The following is a 20,575-nucleotide window of genomic DNA, read 5'->3' as shown; positions in this document are numbered from 1 at the left end:
GTGGCGTCACTGGGGGCGTTCTTCAAAATACTACAGTTCACCTTTCACCTATTAATTCCTACAGGCTGAATCATGAATTCAGGAATACAATAAATAAGTAGTAGAAATGCATTTATATTAATTTATATATTACCCATATATTACCCACAGGCCACACAGGCTTAGTTAACCATTTTAGCCTACATTTTAGTGACAGCTCCTGAGTTATTTGTTGGCTAAATTAAACTTAAAGTAAATGTTTGGGTCTCATTTGGTAAGGAATTAACCTAGTTCACACAAGTTCAAAACGTTGTCTTGTCATAATCTGCAGCAAGTGTGCTGACAGAAAAGCAGCTTGGACTGGCTAATCCAGGGTGATGCTTGTGATCTGTAACCATGTTATGAACATAAATCCATGCAGCCAACAACACCTGACATATCCAAACCAAGACCCATTGTTACTGTGACTGTCCTTTTCAATGTTCAACTGAATGATAATAAAAAGCAGAGTCCATTATGGTTATTAGGCTGGATCATTTAAAAATAGCATACACAGATTAGCTCCTCTATTAATGGATAAAATACATTAGATATGTTTAGTATTTGATTCCTGGTTTGCAGACCACAACCACCACAATCACAGGTCAAAATATGTAGTTCAGTCTGTTAGAATACAAGCAAAGTAGCATTCTCAGGTTGAGAGAATGAAATGTTCTGAAAATATAAGCTTAAAACTATTACACTTTGGTCAATTACACTTTGGTAGAGAGGTTTTTGTTGTACATTAGAGGTTGAGGTTTTTGTTGTACATTAGAGGTTTTTGTTGTACATTACCATGATGTACCTCCAAATATTGCCAAGATAGCTTCACTTCTACAGTTGCTCCATTGATTAATGGTTAATGCTCCCAATTGGCTTGCGTGTATCAAAGTCACACTTTTAGCCCACAAATGAATGTGAACAACATTCTGCCAATGTATAAAATGATGCCCTATGCTAATGTCAATAATGAGGATCACAATCTTCCAGTAGGCTGTCGGTAATATAGTTGATTTGCAACAGGTCCTGGTAGTACTGCTTCTCCACTGCTGTGTTGACTGTCCACGCTACCAAATCTACGTCCCTCTGGGCCCAGTATTGGACATAGTCCCTGTTAACAGGAGAAGAAATAGGGTGTAAAAACGCTCCTGAACAACCTAACATCCCTCAGACACCTCAGGTCGATACACTCACAACATTTTGTGTTTGACTAATCTAACCAACGTATGTTTCATTAATCATTTACTCAACATAAAAAAACAATATGTACACATTAGATAATAACATAACAGCATAATTATGGAACACAACCACTTCCAAAATTGCTTGTAGGATTGAATATGACATTGTGCTGTTTGGAGAGACTTTTGGTTTTAGTTGGTTTAGCTGCCGACTCACGGTGAGACAAAGTTCTTCTGCACCAGGAAGGCACTGATTCCACAGAACTTCCACAGCAGGTGATGGTGTGCCCAGTCAAGCAGCACATCCATAAGGGTTGTCCAGTGGTGTTCCCATAGTGACGAGAAGCGTGGCTTGCCGTCTCCCAATCGACTCAGACTCCACGGCCTGTGGGTCAGTGCTGTGACCACGTCCGGGTCGGCCTGCCTCATCTGAGCCAGGAGTCAACCAGAGACAAAATGTTGCTGTGAGACCCATTCAGAGATTATGTTTTTAAACATTCAATGACTCCAACAACCTAGTAATCATTACGATTGATATGTATTGTAGCCACAATGTACATTCCTATAGAGGGTCGCAGTCCCGCCCCCTGTCATGACGACGCCAGGCCCAGGAACTGATTCCCAATGCATTTTTCCCATAGACATTTCAAAAAGTATTTATTTAAAGACGGTTCGGACAAAGCCAACTCGAGTAGTGACAAATCATGACAATAAACAATATTTTGGACCAAACAAATAATTACAAAGAAGAAAAACAACAACAAAAGTGTTGTAACCTGTCGTTTTTTTCTTCTTTCTAATTCTTTGTTCAGCCCAAAAAGAATTGTGTTTGTCGTCATGATTTGTCACGACAAGAGTTGGCTTTGTACGAGGCTTAAAAGGTCTTTAAATAAATACTTTTTGAAAAGTCTATGAGGAAAATTAATGGAGAATCATTTCCTGGGCCTTGGTAGGGGGCAGGACTGCGACGCTCTATAGCCTGTTTTCCAGCCTGATTCGCTGCGTTCCGTGGTTTGTTTTGTCACTTGTTTTGTCGAATCAGACTGGAAACCAGGCTAACATTCCTATACTATGTGTACATGTGTAAAATTAAATGTAAAGATCTTACAGCACTGCCTACTACTTACCCTGTAAATTACTTTGGGCTCAAAGGAACAGACAACGCTGGTGTTGTAAAGAACTGGGTGTTTCTTATACAACTCTTTAAGAGCTGCTGCTGCCTAGGAGAGGAGAACAAGCACATTTGCTGTTGGATATGATGTGATACTTGTTTGTAGTATGCGTGTTCCTCACAGACATGCAGGTGGGCTGACCACTGCATGTGTATCATGTCTGTAGGCTCTGCTCTGACCGGCTGAAACAACAACCCCCATCTACGATATTCCTTTGCATTCCTTTGCTTTACCGAAGATGTAGCGACAGACAGACTTCTGTCACTCATTAAGTTCTCAACCATTCCCACATACAAAATGATTAATTGAGCTAGGTTAGTTGAGATTAAATACTTGACAGACCATAGCCATCATAATGCAACTGGTGGAGTGGAGAACTTAAAGGCATACTTTGTTGAATTTGAACCTAAAATATCTCATACCTAAAATAAAATAAATAAAATAAAATATAAATCCATATTTTGTGGAGAAAGACACAAACTATATTCATACGGTACATCAAGCCCAAAGGACCGGAATAGAAGGGCTGGTTGACAAGTGGCCAAGCTTTACTACCAGAGGCGGATTTACTGTAGGCAAAGGCAGGCAGCCTTACATGGTTACGTTTCTTGCCTCCTGTCCAACAAAATTAATTATTATTAAATTATATCACCTATAGGCTGCCGCCTAGCCGCTACTCAAGGCCGACAGACATTGTATCAGACAGAAGATAAGAATACACATACTGTATCTATTCTCTCTGTGTACTGCTGCGTGTCTGAAGGGGTTTTAGTCTTTTCACACTGAAACATGTCTGCCAGGTGCATGCCTGCATGGCATCCCCCCATTCACAGAACCGGTTTTCACGTGACGACATATAAACACCACACACACGTCCCGTCTTCATTTGATTATTGAGAAAGCAGAGCAGAGACACAGCAATAGTTTGTCTAGGGCACCAACTTAAGGCACTGCTTACAGCGGCTGGCCATCCGTTGGACTGTCGGTCTCTACAGAGACAATCGGGATCTGTATCAGCTATCGAGGAGCTAACAAAATTCCTAGATACTGAAATCAATGGGAAATTACGTGCACAACAGCAGCTGGTATCTTGGCTTCAATATAGCAAAAAAAATGTGACACTGACATTTGAAAGAGAACTAATAGGCAGAGATTATGACGCTATTATAGGCCTATTATATGACGCTTCTTTCCCTTATTCTCTCATGTAGGCTCCATTATATCTGACTGGTGCTGCTGTGCTTGTGCTTCAAGAAAGTACAAAATGGCCCAGGCCGTAGCGTAACGGTCTGGGCACCGGACTGGTGATCCAGTCGCAGTGTGCCGCGGGTTCGACTCCCGGACCCGACACGGCCTTTACTGCATGTCATCCCCCCATCTCTCTCCCGTTTCCTGTCAGCCTACTGTCTGTCCCTTCAAAAATCAATAAAAGGCGTAAGCCGCAAAAAAATATATATATAAAAAAAAAAAAAAAAGAAAGTACAAAATAAAAGTGTAGGCTATGTCGTTGTCAATAGTGTCATGGTTTATCATTTACTATCTATATCTAACTATTGTAGCCTATAACAAAATACAGTAAGTTACAACATAAATACATTGTATTTTGGTAACTTCTGTCTATCAATCTGCGTCGACCCCTACCTCGTATTGGCTATGCCTTACTCAGAAAGAATTCCTGGCTCTGCGCCTGTTTACTACAATATTGAAACATATGTACGATTGTACGAGTTAACTTAACACACATAAAGGACACTAATGTTCTATGTCCTCAAATTCCAGAAGGAGGGATTTTCTTCAAGGAATTCAGCCTTACATCCAGACTATGTCCTCAAATTCCAGAAGGAGGGATTTTCTTCAAGGAATTCAGCCTCACATCCAGACTTCAGGCTATTGCCTTGATATCCTGTACCTGGTCTGGGTGGCCTTTAACATCAAAGTAGATGGTGAGCTGCAGTTTGATGCATTCCTCCACTGCCTCCTGCAGCGTTGGGATCTTCTCACCACCAAATGTGTCCCTGAAAGGCCACAACAACAAGCAAACTGATAAGACCTTGGTCCCTTGATGTTAAAAAGAAAGGAAAACATTCCATTCATCGCTTGTGTTTTAGTGATAAATTGCTGTTTTGGAAGCCCTTTCTCCCCATTGTTTGTCTAGTCTTGGATCATTACTACTGTACATACCGAGATGTTTTATCTGACTTGCTTTTACAGAGAAGCCTATGAATGCAACAGCAGAATCATTAACTGCACGCCAACATGATAAATTGTCAACGTGAAAGAGTGCACATAATATACACATAAATCAGCATTTGTACATTGTGGTGGCGAAAATGCATATACTGAAAACACTATGGTATTGATTAATTAATCTATTCATTTAATGTAGCCTACTGTAAGAGCCATTTGAGCCACCATATTGTTTAAGTTTTCATTGTCATTTGTCAATCAAGTTTAGGTTGCCATGAAGGTTGGAAGGGTATTTAATCAGATCTCAATCAAGCAGCAGGTGTTCAGACTGTGTTTAGGAGGCTGTTTGGATCATTTACGTTTATTGCATTTATTGCTGTAGTGACTAGGCCTGCAGAAACAGATAATAAATCCTCATTATACCAACTCTACGCACATGTTTGGACATCACTTCCTGGAGCACACGTCTTAACTACAACCCGACTGTCGGCAACCAGTAGTGCCACAAATTTAGGATTTGGGCGCTACACCTACTAGTAGATGATACTCTAATTACCACCTGTTCTTCACTGACAAACTCAGAGACTGCCGACTCATGTAAACCTATTTCAAACTGTGTGAGTTAACTATAGAATAGAGTCCATTTAAGGAATGACCATCTCTTGTTACTCCTGAAACTCTGTACACTGCTGAAAGTATAAAATATGTGAGGGACATGTGTGTAGGGGGTAAACTCTGTACACTGCTGAAAGTATAAAATATGTGTGTCGGGGGTGCTAGGGGAAGCTCTGGAGGGAGACACTAGTCTCTCTCCGGTGTGATGACATATACAATAAAAAAATGGAGTTTGAATCCTGATGGTTGAGCCCTGCTTGTTCCTGATGTTGTTTACTTAATAATAGTAATATCAAAATCTGCCAGAACAATATTCATGATCACAAATGCATGCGATGAATTTCATGACCCTCCCCACACTATTCTAACTCAAGTTGATGGCGGAGTCCCCACCACAATAGTGGTGAACGATATTCCAGACTCCAGAGAGATTAATGAACAATAGCTATTACGGACAACCAATCTCAAACAATGCAGGGCATCGTTCAAAACATCACTCACGTTCCACATGTTTACAGAACGCTATTGTCCATCAGTGTGGATTTGCTCACATCATTAGTTATCTTTATAATAAACATTATTGGTGTGTCTGTGGACAGGCCTAAAGACGCTTCTTATCTGCCTCTATGTTCAGGTGAGGCCAGACAGATGCCAGCTCTCTCCCTCTCACCTGAGCCGATGTTTGGCAGCTGCATCGAGTTTAGCCAGCTCAGAGAAGCTCATCTGGCAGAGTGCTCCTGACCCGTTGGTCGTGCGGTCCACCGTGTCATCATGCATCAAAATAGGGACGCCATCTGATGAGAACTCTAGGTCCAACTCCACACCTGATGCACCATTCTTACTGGCCTAACAGCAGAAGAATATCATGAGAGAATCATAGATTTTTGCCAAGAGAAAGAAAATAATATTCTAATTAATTTTAACTTCATATCAATGGAGACCATCAAATCAATCAGTCAATCAGACTATTATTTTGGGTAGGGAGACATTAGCTCTTTCGATTCGTTCTTTTGATTCGTTCGTTCATGACCGACTCATCTCTACACTATATGTGGCAACCCTGGTTTGTTTTGGTTTGCGCACGGATGTTATTTTTGTTGCTTTAGCACAGTAGCTAGCAAAGGCTGCAGTTGCTGAAAGTGAAGAAAACACTAGCCAAAAAGTGAAGACTTGTCGCCAAAAGGGGAAGTCATCTCGCCCCGGGCCGAATGGCCTTCTGCTTGGGCCGAGTGGACTTGACTTTTTGGCGAGTCGCCAAGACCACTCGCCCAGACCACTCGCCAAGGGCGAGTGGTCTTGCTACCTTCTTCTTTAGATTAGACCCCTTACCTCTCGTATAGCTGCCATGGTGTTCTCCGGCGCATCATGTCCACCACCACGGTGGGCGATCGCGGACACCGCTTTGGCAGGCCGCAGCACCTGTCGTGCGCGGCTTGGTGGCACCTGAGGGAACCGAAACGCCAGCAAGAAGACGTACAGGGTAGCCGTGAGGCCAGTGGACCACAGCGGACTCCTGGTCCCCAGCAGAACCACAACGAACACAAGGGAGTAAAGAGTCACATCATCTCCGAGCTGCAACATGATGTCTGCACAGGCTACATGTGTCTGTCCACACAGCAGTGTGCAGGGTCGGGTGTCTCTCTGTGACTCTGATTTAACTGCTTGTTCCTTCTTCTTTCAACACGCAAGTTCTGGAAAAGGTCATGTTCCGCCTTTGTGTCTCGGTTTGAGAACGACACATCATAAATGTCCACGACTCAGCAACATTGTACATTTAGTGAAACACGCAGGGCTGGGTTGAGCTGGCGATAACCTATAGCCTTATCTAATATGACATAATAAGAGTCATATGCTCATGCAACTTGCAAGTCAGCAAGTATTACAGCTGTCACAGCTCTGCAGGTCATTTACGCACGCTTACGCATCACGTTACTGTGCGTCAAATGACTGGGGATCAGGGGGTCCATTCACAGTGTAGTCTGAATATCCGATTTAGAGCGGATACGGTCTACGCTTATGTCTGTGTTTGTGAAAATGACCGGATACAGTAGGCGGGCTCTGGATCGGAATCGGATCCGAAAGAAACATTTATTTCTATTCACTAACTACATCCGGGTTGAAGCTTAGACATGGCGACTTTCATGCAGTTGTATTGTTTTTATTGACATCTGGTTGTACTTGTAACAAGCTTGCTGTCCGTCATGGTAAGACTTTTGTTATTTTTCCTCAGTTTGGTTTTGATTCGCATGACATGACATGCATGCGGTCTGGAAAAGTAAACACAAACTAACGTTAGATTCTGATTATTCATTTGTAACCTAAGGTAGTTATAGCTAGCTATACCGGTATACCGTTTTCTAATATAATGCAGATGACATATGTATAATGTAGTCAAGATGTATACTACACACATCTGTTTATATATATTTATTTTGTTCATTTAAATTCCTTTAATCTTTATATCTGACAGCTTAGGTCAACAGCAGCCGTCCTCCCCAGGCTAACTTCACAACTTCTCTCCTGTGCCAGAGGATCATCATGTGTACTGAGAAGTTCATGTGTACAGCCTCATGGAAGACTAATGGCACCCTTTCAGCATTGTTCGCCCCAAGTCATCACCCTGTCTAAATACTGTGACCTGTCCACACAGAAGTACAGCGTGATCTACAAACTACCACACATAAAGCTCCTCAGTGGACTCTCTAGGCTCAAACTGCTTCAGACAGCAATCACCGTGGTCATTCTGCCTCCCGTCTATTACCTCTATCTCCAAGGAGACGTGTCCTCCTTCCTGGTTAGTTATAGCACCGGTATAGCGCTGTTCGCCGGCGTCATGTTGTACACCGCAAGTCATTTCCTCAGGAGAGTGGTGGGGATGATGTACCTGGATTCCTCCCAGACCACCCTCAAAGTCTCTCACCTCACCTTCTGGGGCAAGCGCCATGATATGTACATGCCCCTGTCGGACGTCATGACCATCGGGGATGCAGGGGACGCCGTAGGTGAACCTATTTTGAAGCTGAAGAGGTTCAGTACTCCACAGACCCTGTATTTCTCTGTGCGGTTCGGACAAGTGGTCGACAAGCGTGCATTTGAAAAAGTGTTTGGGTCTTTAGCATGATGTTAAAGACAGACTTTAAATATTAGTGTACTGTACATTGTTGAATATTTCATTTTGTGCATATAATATGTTCTTTGCTGTTTGAACTCACCTTCAAAGTGAATAAAAACATTCCGTTTTTTCAGTTTCAGTATTTAATGCATGATATTAATAAATTATTGCAACCAAGCAATTAAACGGAGAAACGCCTGTTCACTGAAACAGAATTGAATTCACATGATTTCTCACACTATGTAACAATGTTTTGGCCATGAATATGAATTTCATATTGACCCATAATGCATTTTGAATACTATTTTAAAGTGCAATGAATCTCCTCTACAGTTATTGCACATGGTACATAATACAGTGTGTTGTACATTTCAGCAAAAGCAATACTTTGGTAGTGTCATTGTAAAGGGTTTGGAAATACATAAAACACAATAGAACACCATTGAGATGTCAACAATAAACTTCTGTATCCAGAAGAGATGGCTAACTGGACCTCTGTTACTGAGTTTTTTCCATCCTGCCAGGGTGTCCCACATAACATTAGACAGTTACAACAAAGGTTACATAGATCACTCCAGTTATGACTTGACTGGATATCACTCCACAGCAAAGAGACACAATCAAGTTAAAGGAGTAGTTAACCTAAATAAATACTGTCAATTACAAACCCATAGAAGCCTTGAATTCATGGAGATTTGTTTTTGTCACATTCCTGAGACAATAATTTGATGACCAGGTCAATAAGAGACTCTGGTAGGAGACTCTTTGAGTCTTATAGGGCTACCCCAGTAAAGATGTACAGCAGTTCCTCCGATCAGTTGTGGGCAGAGGGCATCCAGAACTAAGGGTTCCGGACGGTGGCTCTTTCACAGAACCAAAGGGGGAAATGAGAGTTCCCTGAGGAGGCAAGCATGTGTACTGCAGTGTTGTGAACCCTGGGAATGTATGTACGCTGCATGTACATTATGGTAGATGTCCCTGAGCCCACAGAAGCAGCCTCTCAACCACTGCTACACTGGAGATCATTCTCTCCCTTCTGGTGGTTGATGTAAGCCACCATTGTAGCATCACCATCACCTGTCTACCCACTAGGGAAAACTGCAGAAACAGGTGAACCACCCTGAGTTCAAAGGGGGCTTCCAATGACTCACCGACTGGCCACTGTGTCTGAGCAGACCAGCTCCCCTGTGGCACATCCCCGTCCACAGAGTAAATGCAGTTGTAATAATGGAAAAACCAGTTCTATGGATCCCTGGATCTACAGTATGATACCACATTGTTATTGTCTGTATTAATAATGAGATAATTGTTACATGAGCTACAATCTCAAAATGAGCTCAAAACTGTGTCTGACTCTGAGGCTTGTAGTAACCGGCTGAATCGGTCTGTCTAGGACATATCACATGATGTACCAGGCAGCCAGTCCAGCAAAGGTAGCCACCCAAGAGGCCAGCAAAAACTGGCAGGTAGGGTGTCTAAGAATTGTCAGGGCTAACTGACATGCATAGGTGGGATTTCCACTGGCAGCTGTGGCGATTAGAAGAGTCAAAATGAAGAAAGGAAAGAAGACAAGAGGTATGAATGAATGTGGCAGACAAAAAGACCAGGGTGATTAATTTGATCATGGACAGTCAAATATGGAAATAACATTAATTTAACAAGAAAAGACGTACCCATTTTAGCAGCATAATACGGACACTTGTTGATGTTGTTGTTTTCTCCCTGCATAGTCTCTGCATGACTGTGTCCAAAGCCTGCATCTTGGACCTCCTCTTCAATGGTCTTCCCAATCTCTTCAAGTTCTGTGAATACCTGTGGATTCAATAAATATAGACAAAATAAAGTTACGTTTAAATATGAACGTCAAGTGATGTCAATTATCTATAGTATTGTTTGTTGTTGCCTATGCGGCTTGTTTATTTTGTGGCTATATACTGTATATAGTCTACTAATTTAGACAGAATAACTGCCTCTGTTGCATAACGATGAAATGCATTTTCATTCAACAAGGAGAAAGACTACTTTGAGACTTAAGTATCAGTAACTATTGGCAGATACACATTTCCACTGATGCCACAAGCACTCCATTTCCCTCACCATCATGTTGAAGCCAAAGGCCCGATTGGACTCTGCCACAATCCTCTCCTTGGTCTCAATATCCATGTCTATCTCGTTAATCCTGCTCCGGTACAGCTGCTTAAAGCCGTTGTGACTGTGCATCCCCTCAAACTGGTAGAAGTTGAGACCCTCGCCTGTGGAAGGGAGTTTCAGTGCCCGCTGCGCCACCTTCTTCAGGATCTGTCCTCCAGAAAGGTCTCCCATGTAGCGGGTGTAGGAGTGAGCCACGAGCAGAACTGGATCCTTCTCTCCCACCTCGTGAATTCGGTCAACATAAGGCTTTGTACCCGGGGAGAGGCTGATCTGTTGGGACATGGTGAAACAACATGAAAGCTGCCGTCTGCCATAATGCTGCTACAATATTGAATCATTGTGTTTTAATAAACACAGAGGTCATCAGAAGTCACTGGAGCAGGTGTGTCAAATTGATACATCATCAGCTGTTGGTGATCTGAAGCCTATTTAATGCTAGTATGATCTTGTCAATTAATTACAGAAAGATCAGTTCTATTACGACACAGCAACAGTCATGCAATAGAGATTATACTTAACATGCACAGGCTCAAGCAACAGACAGTTCTGCTGCTGAAAGATAAAACATCCTTTGGTTGCAATGACCACATACACAGCGACAACCATCACAATCGACTCTGATCTGGTGCCCAGTGCACTATCAAGGCTCTAGTCTACATGACCCTGACCTGTTTCTCCCAGTCTTCTCCGTAGAAATACTCCAGGTCTCGGGCAAGAGCCTCACTCCGATTTAGCTCAGTGGGGAAATAGATGGGTGCAAACTGGTGGTGGTCATTATTCTTCTCGATCGCCTCTTCCAAGGCTGAGTACACAAAGTAGAGTGCTTCCGTGCCCCTCTGGTCAAGGATAAGGACAGAGAGAGGGAGACTTGTACAGTACATGTACATACAGTTAACAATACCTGTAGGCTAGGCTCATACCTCAATATGGCGTACATACTAAATAAAGCAAATAAAGTTTTTGCCACTCACTTTATGCATGCACATACACTCTATATAGATACTGTAAAGAGAATGATATCAATGACAAATGCATAGAAACAGCTTACCCAGTATTGGACAGATAACAGCAACATAATGCAGAATCCATGCCAATACACTCACTGGCGACCAGAAGACAAACCTTGAAAAGCTCTCGTTTGATGCGCCCTCTAAGGAAGTCTTTGACAAACTGACAGTTCTCCGCCTTGTCATGGGACTCCTTGGTCCCCTCCGCTAACAGCTCAGACAGGTCAGTTGGACTGATGGTGGGTGGAGATGATGGAAGACAGAAGTGCAAAGCTGTCATGCTGTATTATGGTTAACAATCACTACTGTACTATGCAAGATATGTTTCGATTACTAATAATTATGACAAATTAATTTGTTTGAAACTTCTACTGACAACCTATTTTAACTTCATATTGTCTATATAACAATACCATATTCCCAGAGCAGCTGCTAGTGGTAGTGATTTCATGATCTCTCATAGAGAAATGTATTAAAAGATCACTTTGGCAATGATTTAACAAAACAAAACATACCTTAAAACCTCATCATCATCCTGGACAACAATCCTTGCTCCTCCTTTTGATACACCATTGGATTTTGATTCTTTCATGACCTCAGCAGTCATGTTTTACTTGTATACTGCATCAAGTAAGGATGTTGGTAGGATAGCGAGAAAGAGAGAAGCATTGTTTATCAGCATTCATTCAGCTGTATAACCTACAAGTTACAAGTTAGTAAGTACACCAGATCACATTATAAATACAACCAAGGAAAATGTGGACTCATAATAACATTATTAGTACATTACTAGACTGAAAGTATTTGTTGTGGTTATGTCAGAAGAAAGCAGTGGGGATATCATATCTGTGCTCACGTTGCACTACTAATGCATCGCCACTGCCACCAACTGAGCACTGTTGCATAAAATAAAACAGACAGTAACAGATGTCATAATATCATGCCTAGCGTGCCTTTGTGTGTGATACTTCTGCAGTCACAACCACAGCGACCTTGTTGTTCTGTGTAGCAACACAGATATGCAGCGTAATTTAACAGCAGCAGCATACCCTGGTTGGCAAGTTTGGCAACCATTTAAAAAAATTGTGTACGTGTTATCAGGCATTTAAATGAATCGAATGATTACTGTAAAAACACTCAACATTCTTACCTCTATAGTTTGTGTATAATGCTCCTTGCTCAGAGCTCTTTCCCAGTATCAGTGTAGAATATTTTACAGCTAGCCTACAATGACAGTCGCAGATGGCTTTATGGAGAGGACATTAAAGTTTAATACAAAACTTTGACATTTAAACTAACGTAGCCTACAATAGTACAATTCGTGCGTTCAGTGACATGCAAGCACTTTACAACTTTATAGGCAGGCAGGCAAACAAGACCTACGTGACTAAAATTAGTAAAAGCAAGCATATAAATTGACCAAAGTAAATGTTATTTATTTTGGAACATTTGTTTGTTTACCTCATTCGGGAACTGATTGCAGCAACACATAACCTCACCAGGCTTTCCTCTCCAATATAAGGAGCCAATCAGAGTTAATTTCACACAATGTGGGCGGAGATATGGCGCTGCCCCCCAGAGCCTTCCTAATCCTACCCCGTGCGGGGGACTCCCTATATCTTTCTAATTCTATCAATTATCATATGACAGCTTCAGTTATTTTAGCTAGATTTTATTTGATTTTATACAAAACATACATTAGAACCGGAATTAGTCTATGGTTGCATTCTTCTGGACCCTGCACTGCACTGACTGACTGCACAACATTGCACTGCACAACAGTGCATGCTTAACGGTGTACTGCAGAAAGCTCATTTGACCGCTAGATGCCAGCACACTCCATCTATAATGATCGAGCCGCTCATTTTACAGTCTTGACCTTATGTCAGTACCATGCAGAGTGGCCTAGTCTGTAGTATTTCCACATAATTATTACGGTGGGCCTTTTAGCAGTCATTTTTGCACAGCATGTGAGTTCCTGTTGTTCTTGCACCATACAATATCAGTAAGTGACTATAGTCATATATCCTATGATGTCATTGTGTCCCTGTCACCAAACATGCCTCTTAGACTTAGTCTTAAATGTCTACATTCATACTGTATGTAATTCAGATTCTAATGTGATCTTGTTTTAATCCTCAACAATGACGGCATTGTCATTATGTTATGTCTATTGTCCACAGTCCACATATTATTTGTTTTTGCACTCTGCCACTGTTGCAAATGTGTCCTCCTGTGGCACAACAGACAATGCAAGGGAACTGCACAGTTTACATGTTACTGTCCTGTATTATTTATGGTATGTTGACATGGCTTTCTGCTAATCTATCTATACATCTTCTGGATCTAAACATGTGTGATAGCAGATAGAGACTAAACTTCAGTGTTATTGTACAGCCACAGTCACACCCTTAATAAAATTCCCTTAAATGCACCTATGGGCTCCCAGAGCAACACTTGAGAACACTAACAAAGGAACAAAGCTTCTGGATCGCTGCTTTTCCTCTGCAAAATCTCCAGGTATTGAAAGTGATTCTGGCAGCTCCAAGAACCTCTTTCATGTCTCGAAGGGCCACGGCGAGCCCCCTCAGGAAAACCCCACTTCTATTTGTTGGTGTCCACCCATAGACCCACCTCTGTTTGTTTTTGTCATTGTTAATAGCCAGGACGAGTTTCCTATGATCAACAATATTACATTGACCTCAACTCCATTGCTGCCAAAGATGTCTTTAAATATTCATTGTAATTTCCTGTGTTTATGAACCTTTTGGCTGCTTTACTGTGAATCATTAGTAATGAACAATGTGTAGGAAACCGTATACTATTTGAGAGCTGATGTGTAATGCACTTGAATATGTCCCACTACATAATTGTCCCAATGGAGGCATTTCTCAAAGAGCAGCCTGGATATCCACGTGTTTTCTATCCCTCCCTAACTGTTAAACAGAGTCATTGTTCCCTAGGGATATGACTGACTGACTAATGTTGTGATCAATAGTCCTGGTATGCCAGAGCCACATAATCAACAGATTTGTCATAAAGGTACAGCAGTTTGTCCCCATGTGCTGTTTACTCCATCTCAGATTGTTCTTGGCACACTATGTCTTTATTACACAAAAGGGAAACCTTCCTGTCTGTGAAGCATTTCCTTTTGTTTTCAGTAATGAAAGGTTCGAGCTAAAATAACCCAATGCTGGATTCATTCTGTTTTTGTTTTAGTTGGGTGAGATAATAAAATGTTTCTTAAGATGAATAAGAAATGTTTACCAATAGCTCTTTGAAGGTTTTATGCTTTGTTATAATTATTTGTTCTAAGTATTGGACCCTCGTCTGGTTCTGGTTCTGGTTCTGGTGTGTGACGACCCGGTTGATATTTCCATGGTTCGGCGGCGGACAGACAGGCAGGCCGGCCCGGGAGAAGAGATTAACATGACACGAAGACTTGGTCACATTAATTCATTCACACAGTTTATTACACATACAGAATCATATATAGCTTTGATACTTCATGTCCTAATGACGTCACTGACTAGACATCACAATCACTGCCTGCAGCACGCGGCCTTCAGCGTGCTCCTAACACAGCCCTAAAGTATGTTACAGTTCAGGCAGTGCACCATACATATAAGTACATTGCATATTCACGTACAAGTACCAAGTATCAGTACACAGCATGTTGTATATTACAACATGCTTTAGTCCGGTTCAATAAGCCCTACTACGGTATATATGTAGGCTACTTCGCCAATCTGCACATCACTGTTGTTTTATGTTGTTTTATATTTTTTGATTTATATGTTTTACTTTACTTTTTTATTGTTCTGTAAAGCACTTCGTTCATATCATGAAAGGTGCTATATAAATAAAGTTTATCATCATTATTATTATCACGATACGATGTATGAATAAATATAATTTTAAAGTGTTTATGTGTTGGACACATTAACGCCTCAGAAGACATAAAAAGCTCACCTTTTATGGTATTTACACATTTTAAACAAAGGATCGTGCCAGTGTCAGTGCATGCCTGGCAAGTGAAATACTTCTTCACAGTTCACACGTATTAGTGAAACTTGACTGTGAATGTGGATAGGACTTGAACGTGGACTGGACATTTGACCTTTAACACACAACCGTGATGAAGCAAAAAATCACACTTGTGTGATTTTGTGAGCGGTGCAATTTATGATGATGTATGATAATGATGACGTAGGTATAGACACAGTAACCACAGTAACCGTGCTGCTACCGACTAATAGAGTAGACACCCACCGACAAATAGATACCCATGCACAAAATCCATAGACTGTAAAAAATATGGACAAAGCGTTCCCCGGGTCTAACATGAACGTAAAATGAAGCCTGTAATGATATGCTAATTCCTGATGTAAGTCGCCATCTTTTGGTACCAGCTGGCCATTGGCTGGCTCCGTTTTGTACCAGCTGGTCATTGGCTGCCCAGACAACGAGGCGGGACTTCCCCCCTTCTTCTCCGTTGGTTTTTATTTTGACTCGAGTGGGAGGAGAAGACTCTTGAGTGGGAGGGGAATCCCGATCATAGACTGTAACGGTAGCCACGCCCCTCAGAACATACGCGACTTTATGGTCATTTTTTTAATTAATGGGACCATAATTTTCCAAAAAGAATATTATGACATTAGAAATGAGACTTTAAACTAGTGACTGGAAGAAGAAAGTATTCATGACCATGTTTATTAAGGTAATACAGTCTAGGTGAAGTTGGGCCAAAATACATGGGCCTCTATGGAGCTATGGGGCTTTTTGGGTCCAGTCCAGCGCCACAACAGGCCATTATATGAACTACCGATTTCAAATGAGGCTTCACGAAATATCTGGCTGACTGCCCCCCTGACAAAATCACACGTTTGAGCAGTTAGCACCGCTCAAAAATATAGTTATCAGGCCGAGTGAGTGACATTATGGGAGTGAATGTAACAAGTGCATCCATTCCCAACACCAACAGGTCTATTTATCCACCTCCATAACAATGCTATCAGGGTCACATGCACACACACGTACTGCTGGCCAAGCTTGTCTAATTTACAGCCATAGAAAGTGAAGTCTTCTGCGTCTCTGCTACATTTGGAGTGGAAGTGTGGAACTTTGTGCCATAAATCTTATAGGGCTATTCCACTAGTGGCTGCAGTGGCCTGCGGAGACCAGAGAGTGTGGCTCAGACCTACTCACATTTATAATTAGAAACACGTCTTGCTGTGTTTCTGGCAGGAAACTGTGTGCGTGTGCGTGTGTGTGTATGTGTGTGTGTGTGTGTGTGTGTGTGTGTGTGTGTGTGTGTGCGCGCGCGCGTGTATCCATGGTCGGCTAACAAAGGGAGGAAAGTGTGCACACAGGGCAGGCATGCACTGGAATTGCTGTCTGGTATGCTGGCTCTGTGATCAGCTTGTTAGAAATGTGCAGGTGTATGGGAGGGTTGGTTGGAGGCATTGAATGAGGGGCTACCGGTCTTGTTGCAGTCACTGCATTGAGCCATAGTTATGCCCAATTTATGTTCCATTGTATGATTGTGTCGCACAACGAAAATAGGTGCTCTGCAAGCTAACAATGCAAGGCAAACCGATGCGTTGTGAGTTTGTAGATCTGCTGTGTTTGGCGTGCGACTAAGTTTAACTACACACTTTTCTTTCATACAGCTGTGTAGGTTGAGTCATCAGCATATCACAAAGGGACACGCGTTTGATTGTTATGTATTGTTTAGAATTCCATCATCATGACTGTATAGGGTTATGTTATGTTATGTTATGTTATGTTATGTTATGTTATGTTAAGATGACTAATCTCACTTAAAATAGGGTTCTAATGGGTTTGGGACTAATAAGGTTATAATAAAAACTTTTATCTATAAATGCACCAAGTCTCTACGTACGTGTGTACGTCTGTACGTCTGTAATCCACGTAACCCGGGAACCGTTTGCCCCACACAGACACACACGTTCCACACCACCACAGGGAGTGCAGTGACCGGTGTCAAGTCTGTCGGATGTCCATATCGAACCAGCACAAAAGCCTGGCCTGTTTTTTTTAATGATTTGTTTTAGGCTTTTTGTGCCTTTATTGATATTTACAGTGAAGATGGACAGGAAAGAGGGAGAGAGAAGGGGAGAGACATGCAGCAAAGATCGTCATGAACGGGACTCGAACACGTGACGCACTGTCAGGCCAGAGCCTACTGTATATGTGGCATGCGCCTTGACCACTAGGCCGGCCAGCGGACACCCCGGAGCTGGCCTGTTCTGACATCATACTGACATAAAATGGCTTATTATTATTAATTTGTTTATTTGCAGATTATAGGTTACATAATATTATTTGAAAAATATTTCAAATATGTTTCTTCTTTGAACATGTTGGACATGAGTGCTTGTAATACTACAGTATGCATTTATTATGTATCAGTAAGTTAGTACAGTGCTATTAGTATAACAAGTAAGTACACTTATTTGCAAACTATGCTTAATCATTGTGAACTTATTCCATTAAGGTGTTTTCCTTTCCAGGCTATACACACACTGACTGACTGTCAATAGTGTCAGTGTGTGTCTTCTCTTTTCCCCCTAATGCACTGTCTCTCAAGGGAAATTGGAAACATATGGTGTGCAGATGTCTGATTAGAAACCTTATATATCATTGATTAAAATAGGGGAGGCGGGGGGAGAAGTGGGGGGCAAACAATTAACATTGGGGAACAGTACGAAAAGGGGCGTGAGGTCAGCAGATCATCTCTAATGCCATCTCCATAATTATTATAGTCATGTACCTGTGTCTGAAATTCTTTATTAGGAACAATCCCGTTTTCAAGAGGGTCCGCAATTCACAAAGTACACTTCATACGTAAAGACAATTTTTTTTACAAACAATTCAACCAGACAAAACAAGACAAAACAATACAATTCCTAGATAAACAAGAAACAAACAACAAAACAAAAACTGCAACAGGACAACAATTCACATAACATGGACATAACGTAGACATAACACATGGATCATTGCTAAGAGTCAAGTAACATAGTCCATCCAGAATTATTTCTTGTTCAAGACTTTAATTTTCACATACACATAATGTGTATGTGCAGTTAAATGTTGGTGCGGCAGACTCTAACAGACTGTGATCTGTTAGGTTGGTAACATAGACATATACAGTATATCTATGGTATTATACATATTATATACTGTATATATACACTAAGTAATACATCAGTATACACAGACATTGGTGTAAGTGATCATAACCCAGGATATTAGAATTGCTCGTTCACTGGGGCTCATTCACTGAGGTACATAGAAAATATACAGAATTTACAAACAAAAAGAAAGAATGTATGAAGAAAGTAACACTCAGGGTAGGGATAGTTGAAGAATTGCACCTTCCCTGGGTTATAATTGAGGAAGATATGTCTAAAACTCTAAATGCCAAAGAATTAAATATAGAATGTACAGAAAATAAATGGATGAATTAATTGAAGATATACAGAATATACATTCATGCAACATAAGGATGAATAATCTATTAACAAATAGCAGTCAGTGTGGTGAACTGTAACAGTGGTGAATTGTGATCTAGACCTAGAAAAAAAAACATGCTATTTATGTATTTGCTCGGGTTAAGGCGGTTGACCTGGCAGGTGGGTCCTTGTTCAATGCTCAAAAAGCTCTTTTTGTGTCTCTGTTGTGACTTGTGACAGACAGCGCAGGTGTTTGCCTAACTGTGGCACAAATAGTGTGAACCATTTGTGAACACAGTCAATTTGTGTAATGCAATCCAATTTGTGAGAGTGAAATTCAATAGAGGGTTAGTTAGATGCCAAATCTTCAACAAAACCACAGTCATTTGGTAACCTGGTAACATTGCATCTATTAAAATAGTAAAGCATTTTTGGGAGCAAAACAGAGCTATTGTGAGTAGTATCAAATCAAAGGTCAAGGTTTTTACTCTAGCAAAAACAAAATGGCCACCATGGATAACAGCAGATTCTTTAACTTTTACTAAGCCCAGTGCCAAAACCACCCATGGTTTCAACAAGTCGCCAGAATTAAAGAGAGGCCATAAGAAATGTTATGGAAATAAAAGAAAGGAGGGAAAAGAGGAGAGATGGATGGAGAGGTGTTGTTCTGTATGGTCCCAGTAGTTTGGGATGGCATGTTCTTGGACACGCTTCACGCCATCTTCTGTTTCATCAGTCCCACCACCCTTGCAACGCAGGCCAAACCCAAACAAAGTGTTCACTAGTGGTTCTGTTTGGAAACAAATGGAGTGAGAGATTCTCTGGTTTTCAGTAATAGTAGAAGGGATGTGTTTAGGGGTAATATAGTGTGGAGGCTATCTTTTATTCTTATTTTTACTGGAGAATCCAGATCGAGAAAGAATTCTAAGATTCTATTTTTGAATACTTACTGAAGGGGCAAGAAGTGCTTTTATTCCAAGAGCAAAACATGTAAGCAAAAAGAGGCCAGAGCAGAGGTTCAATCCATATAGGCACTGAGGGAACACTGACAAAACGGCCCAACATTGCTTGTTTCCTACTGACAGCATTCACATTTTCAAATAAATTCCAGCGAAGCTTAGGTTAATGTATACACTCAAAATGTGTGCTCTACACATTTTAAGCCACAGGTGGCATTTTCCATAATTTCATTAGAGCCTTGAGGACAGTTTTAAACCCTCAAAACATTAGTGCTTCAAGATCCGCCTGCATAACCCGTTCTCACAGCGAAAGCATTTTATTTAAAGCCTGCGTCCAGGCCGCCACGCTATACATTTGAATTCCTTTGGAGCGAGGCACCCCTCTCCCAGCAGGGGTTCCCACTGAAAGACCACACAGCCTGGCCGCAGCTATGTGAATAGAACACAGCAGACCAATACCAACACAGCATGGAGCGTGGAAGTCTGCTCCGCTCCCAACGCTAAACTGTCCCTAGAGTTCCAGTCCCATCCCCAATCCCATTGGTGAGAGCCAATCAGCCACTTCCTCATAGGTGGGCATGGGCACGAGTCCGATTGATTGGCTGATTAGCAGTATTTACCTTGGCCCTGTTCTTCAGACCATCAGTCTGCGTGGGATTTCCTCAAGGTCGATACCATTAATATTCAACAAT

At 41.5% G+C, this 20,575-nt stretch overlaps 3 protein-coding genes across 5 annotated transcripts; 1 reads left to right on the top strand and 2 right to left on the bottom strand.

Annotated features, from left to right (window-relative positions):
- Positions 1-442: 442 nt before the first annotated feature.
- Positions 443-7,052, bottom strand: gde1 (glycerophosphodiester phosphodiesterase 1). The gene is made up of 6 exons (XM_083764235.1): positions 6,503-7,052; positions 5,844-6,019; positions 4,281-4,386; positions 2,327-2,419; positions 1,417-1,628; positions 443-1,129 (listed from the first exon to the last, which is right to left on the bottom strand). The coding sequence occupies exons 1-6, from the start codon at positions 6,752-6,754 to the stop codon at positions 982-984; spliced, it is 987 nt and encodes a 328-aa protein (XP_083620361.1). The 5' UTR covers positions 6,755-7,052; the 3' UTR covers positions 443-981.
- A 238-nt stretch (positions 7,053-7,290) lies between these two features.
- tmem186 (transmembrane protein 186) lies at positions 7,291-8,297 on the top strand. The gene is made up of 2 exons (XM_083766167.1): positions 7,291-7,377; positions 7,644-8,297. The coding sequence occupies exons 1-2, from the start codon at positions 7,375-7,377 to the stop codon at positions 8,292-8,294; spliced, it is 654 nt and encodes a 217-aa protein (XP_083622293.1). The 5' UTR covers positions 7,291-7,374; the 3' UTR covers positions 8,295-8,297.
- A 141-nt stretch (positions 8,298-8,438) lies between these two features.
- On the bottom strand, positions 8,439-12,954 carry hmox2a (heme oxygenase 2a). Of its 3 annotated transcripts, none has more exons than XM_083766164.1 (8): positions 12,905-12,954; positions 12,594-12,667; positions 11,959-12,064; positions 11,559-11,676; positions 11,105-11,272; positions 10,383-10,706; positions 9,959-10,097; positions 8,439-9,812 (listed from the first exon to the last, which is right to left on the bottom strand). In XM_083766164.1, the coding sequence occupies exons 3-8, from the start codon at positions 12,048-12,050 to the stop codon at positions 9,685-9,687; spliced, it is 969 nt and encodes a 322-aa protein (XP_083622290.1). In that variant the 5' UTR covers positions 12,051-12,064; positions 12,594-12,667; positions 12,905-12,954; the 3' UTR covers positions 8,439-9,684. The 3 variants fall into 3 exon arrangements, with proteins under 3 accessions (XP_083622290.1, XP_083622292.1, XP_083622291.1); XM_083766166.1 differs by having other exon boundaries at positions 11,959-12,056; positions 12,905-12,948; XM_083766165.1 differs by lacking the exon at positions 12,905-12,954 and having other exon boundaries at positions 12,594-12,687.
- Between the last annotated feature and the right edge of the window lie 7,621 nt (positions 12,955-20,575).

Source organism: Protomyctophum parallelum, assembly GCF_964188405.1.
Source record: "Protomyctophum parallelum genome assembly, chromosome: 5".
Lineage (NCBI taxonomy): Eukaryota > Metazoa > Chordata > Actinopteri > Myctophiformes > Myctophidae > Protomyctophum > Protomyctophum parallelum.
Note: the sequence above shows the minus strand (reverse complement) of the source record. Positions and strands in the feature narration are given on the sequence as shown.

Excerpts from the sequence above, each read along its gene's own strand:
- hmox2a (XM_083766164.1), bottom strand. The coding sequence starts at position 12,050 with ATGACTGCTGAGGTCATGAAAGAATCAAAATCCAATGGTGTATCAAAA. Across the intron at positions 11,677-11,958 it reads GATGATGATGAGGTTTTAAG|TCCAACTGACCTGTCTGAGC; the intron begins GTATGTTTTGTT and ends ACCCACCATCAG. Across the intron at positions 10,707-11,104 it reads GAGAAGACTGGGAGAAACAG|ATCAGCCTCTCCCCGGGTAC; the intron begins GTCAGGGTCATG and ends ATGTCCCAACAG.
- gde1 (XM_083764235.1), bottom strand. The coding sequence starts at position 6,754 with ATGTTGCAGCTCGGAGATGATGTGACTCTTTACTCCCTTGTGTTCGTT. Across the intron at positions 6,020-6,502 it reads CCATGGCAGCTATACGAGAG|GCCAGTAAGAATGGTGCATC; the intron begins GTAAGGGGTCTA and ends TTCTGCTGTTAG. Across the intron at positions 2,420-4,280 it reads TTAAAGGCCACCCAGACCAG|GCAGCAGCAGCTCTTAAAGA; the intron begins GTACAGGATATC and ends CTCCTCTCCTAG.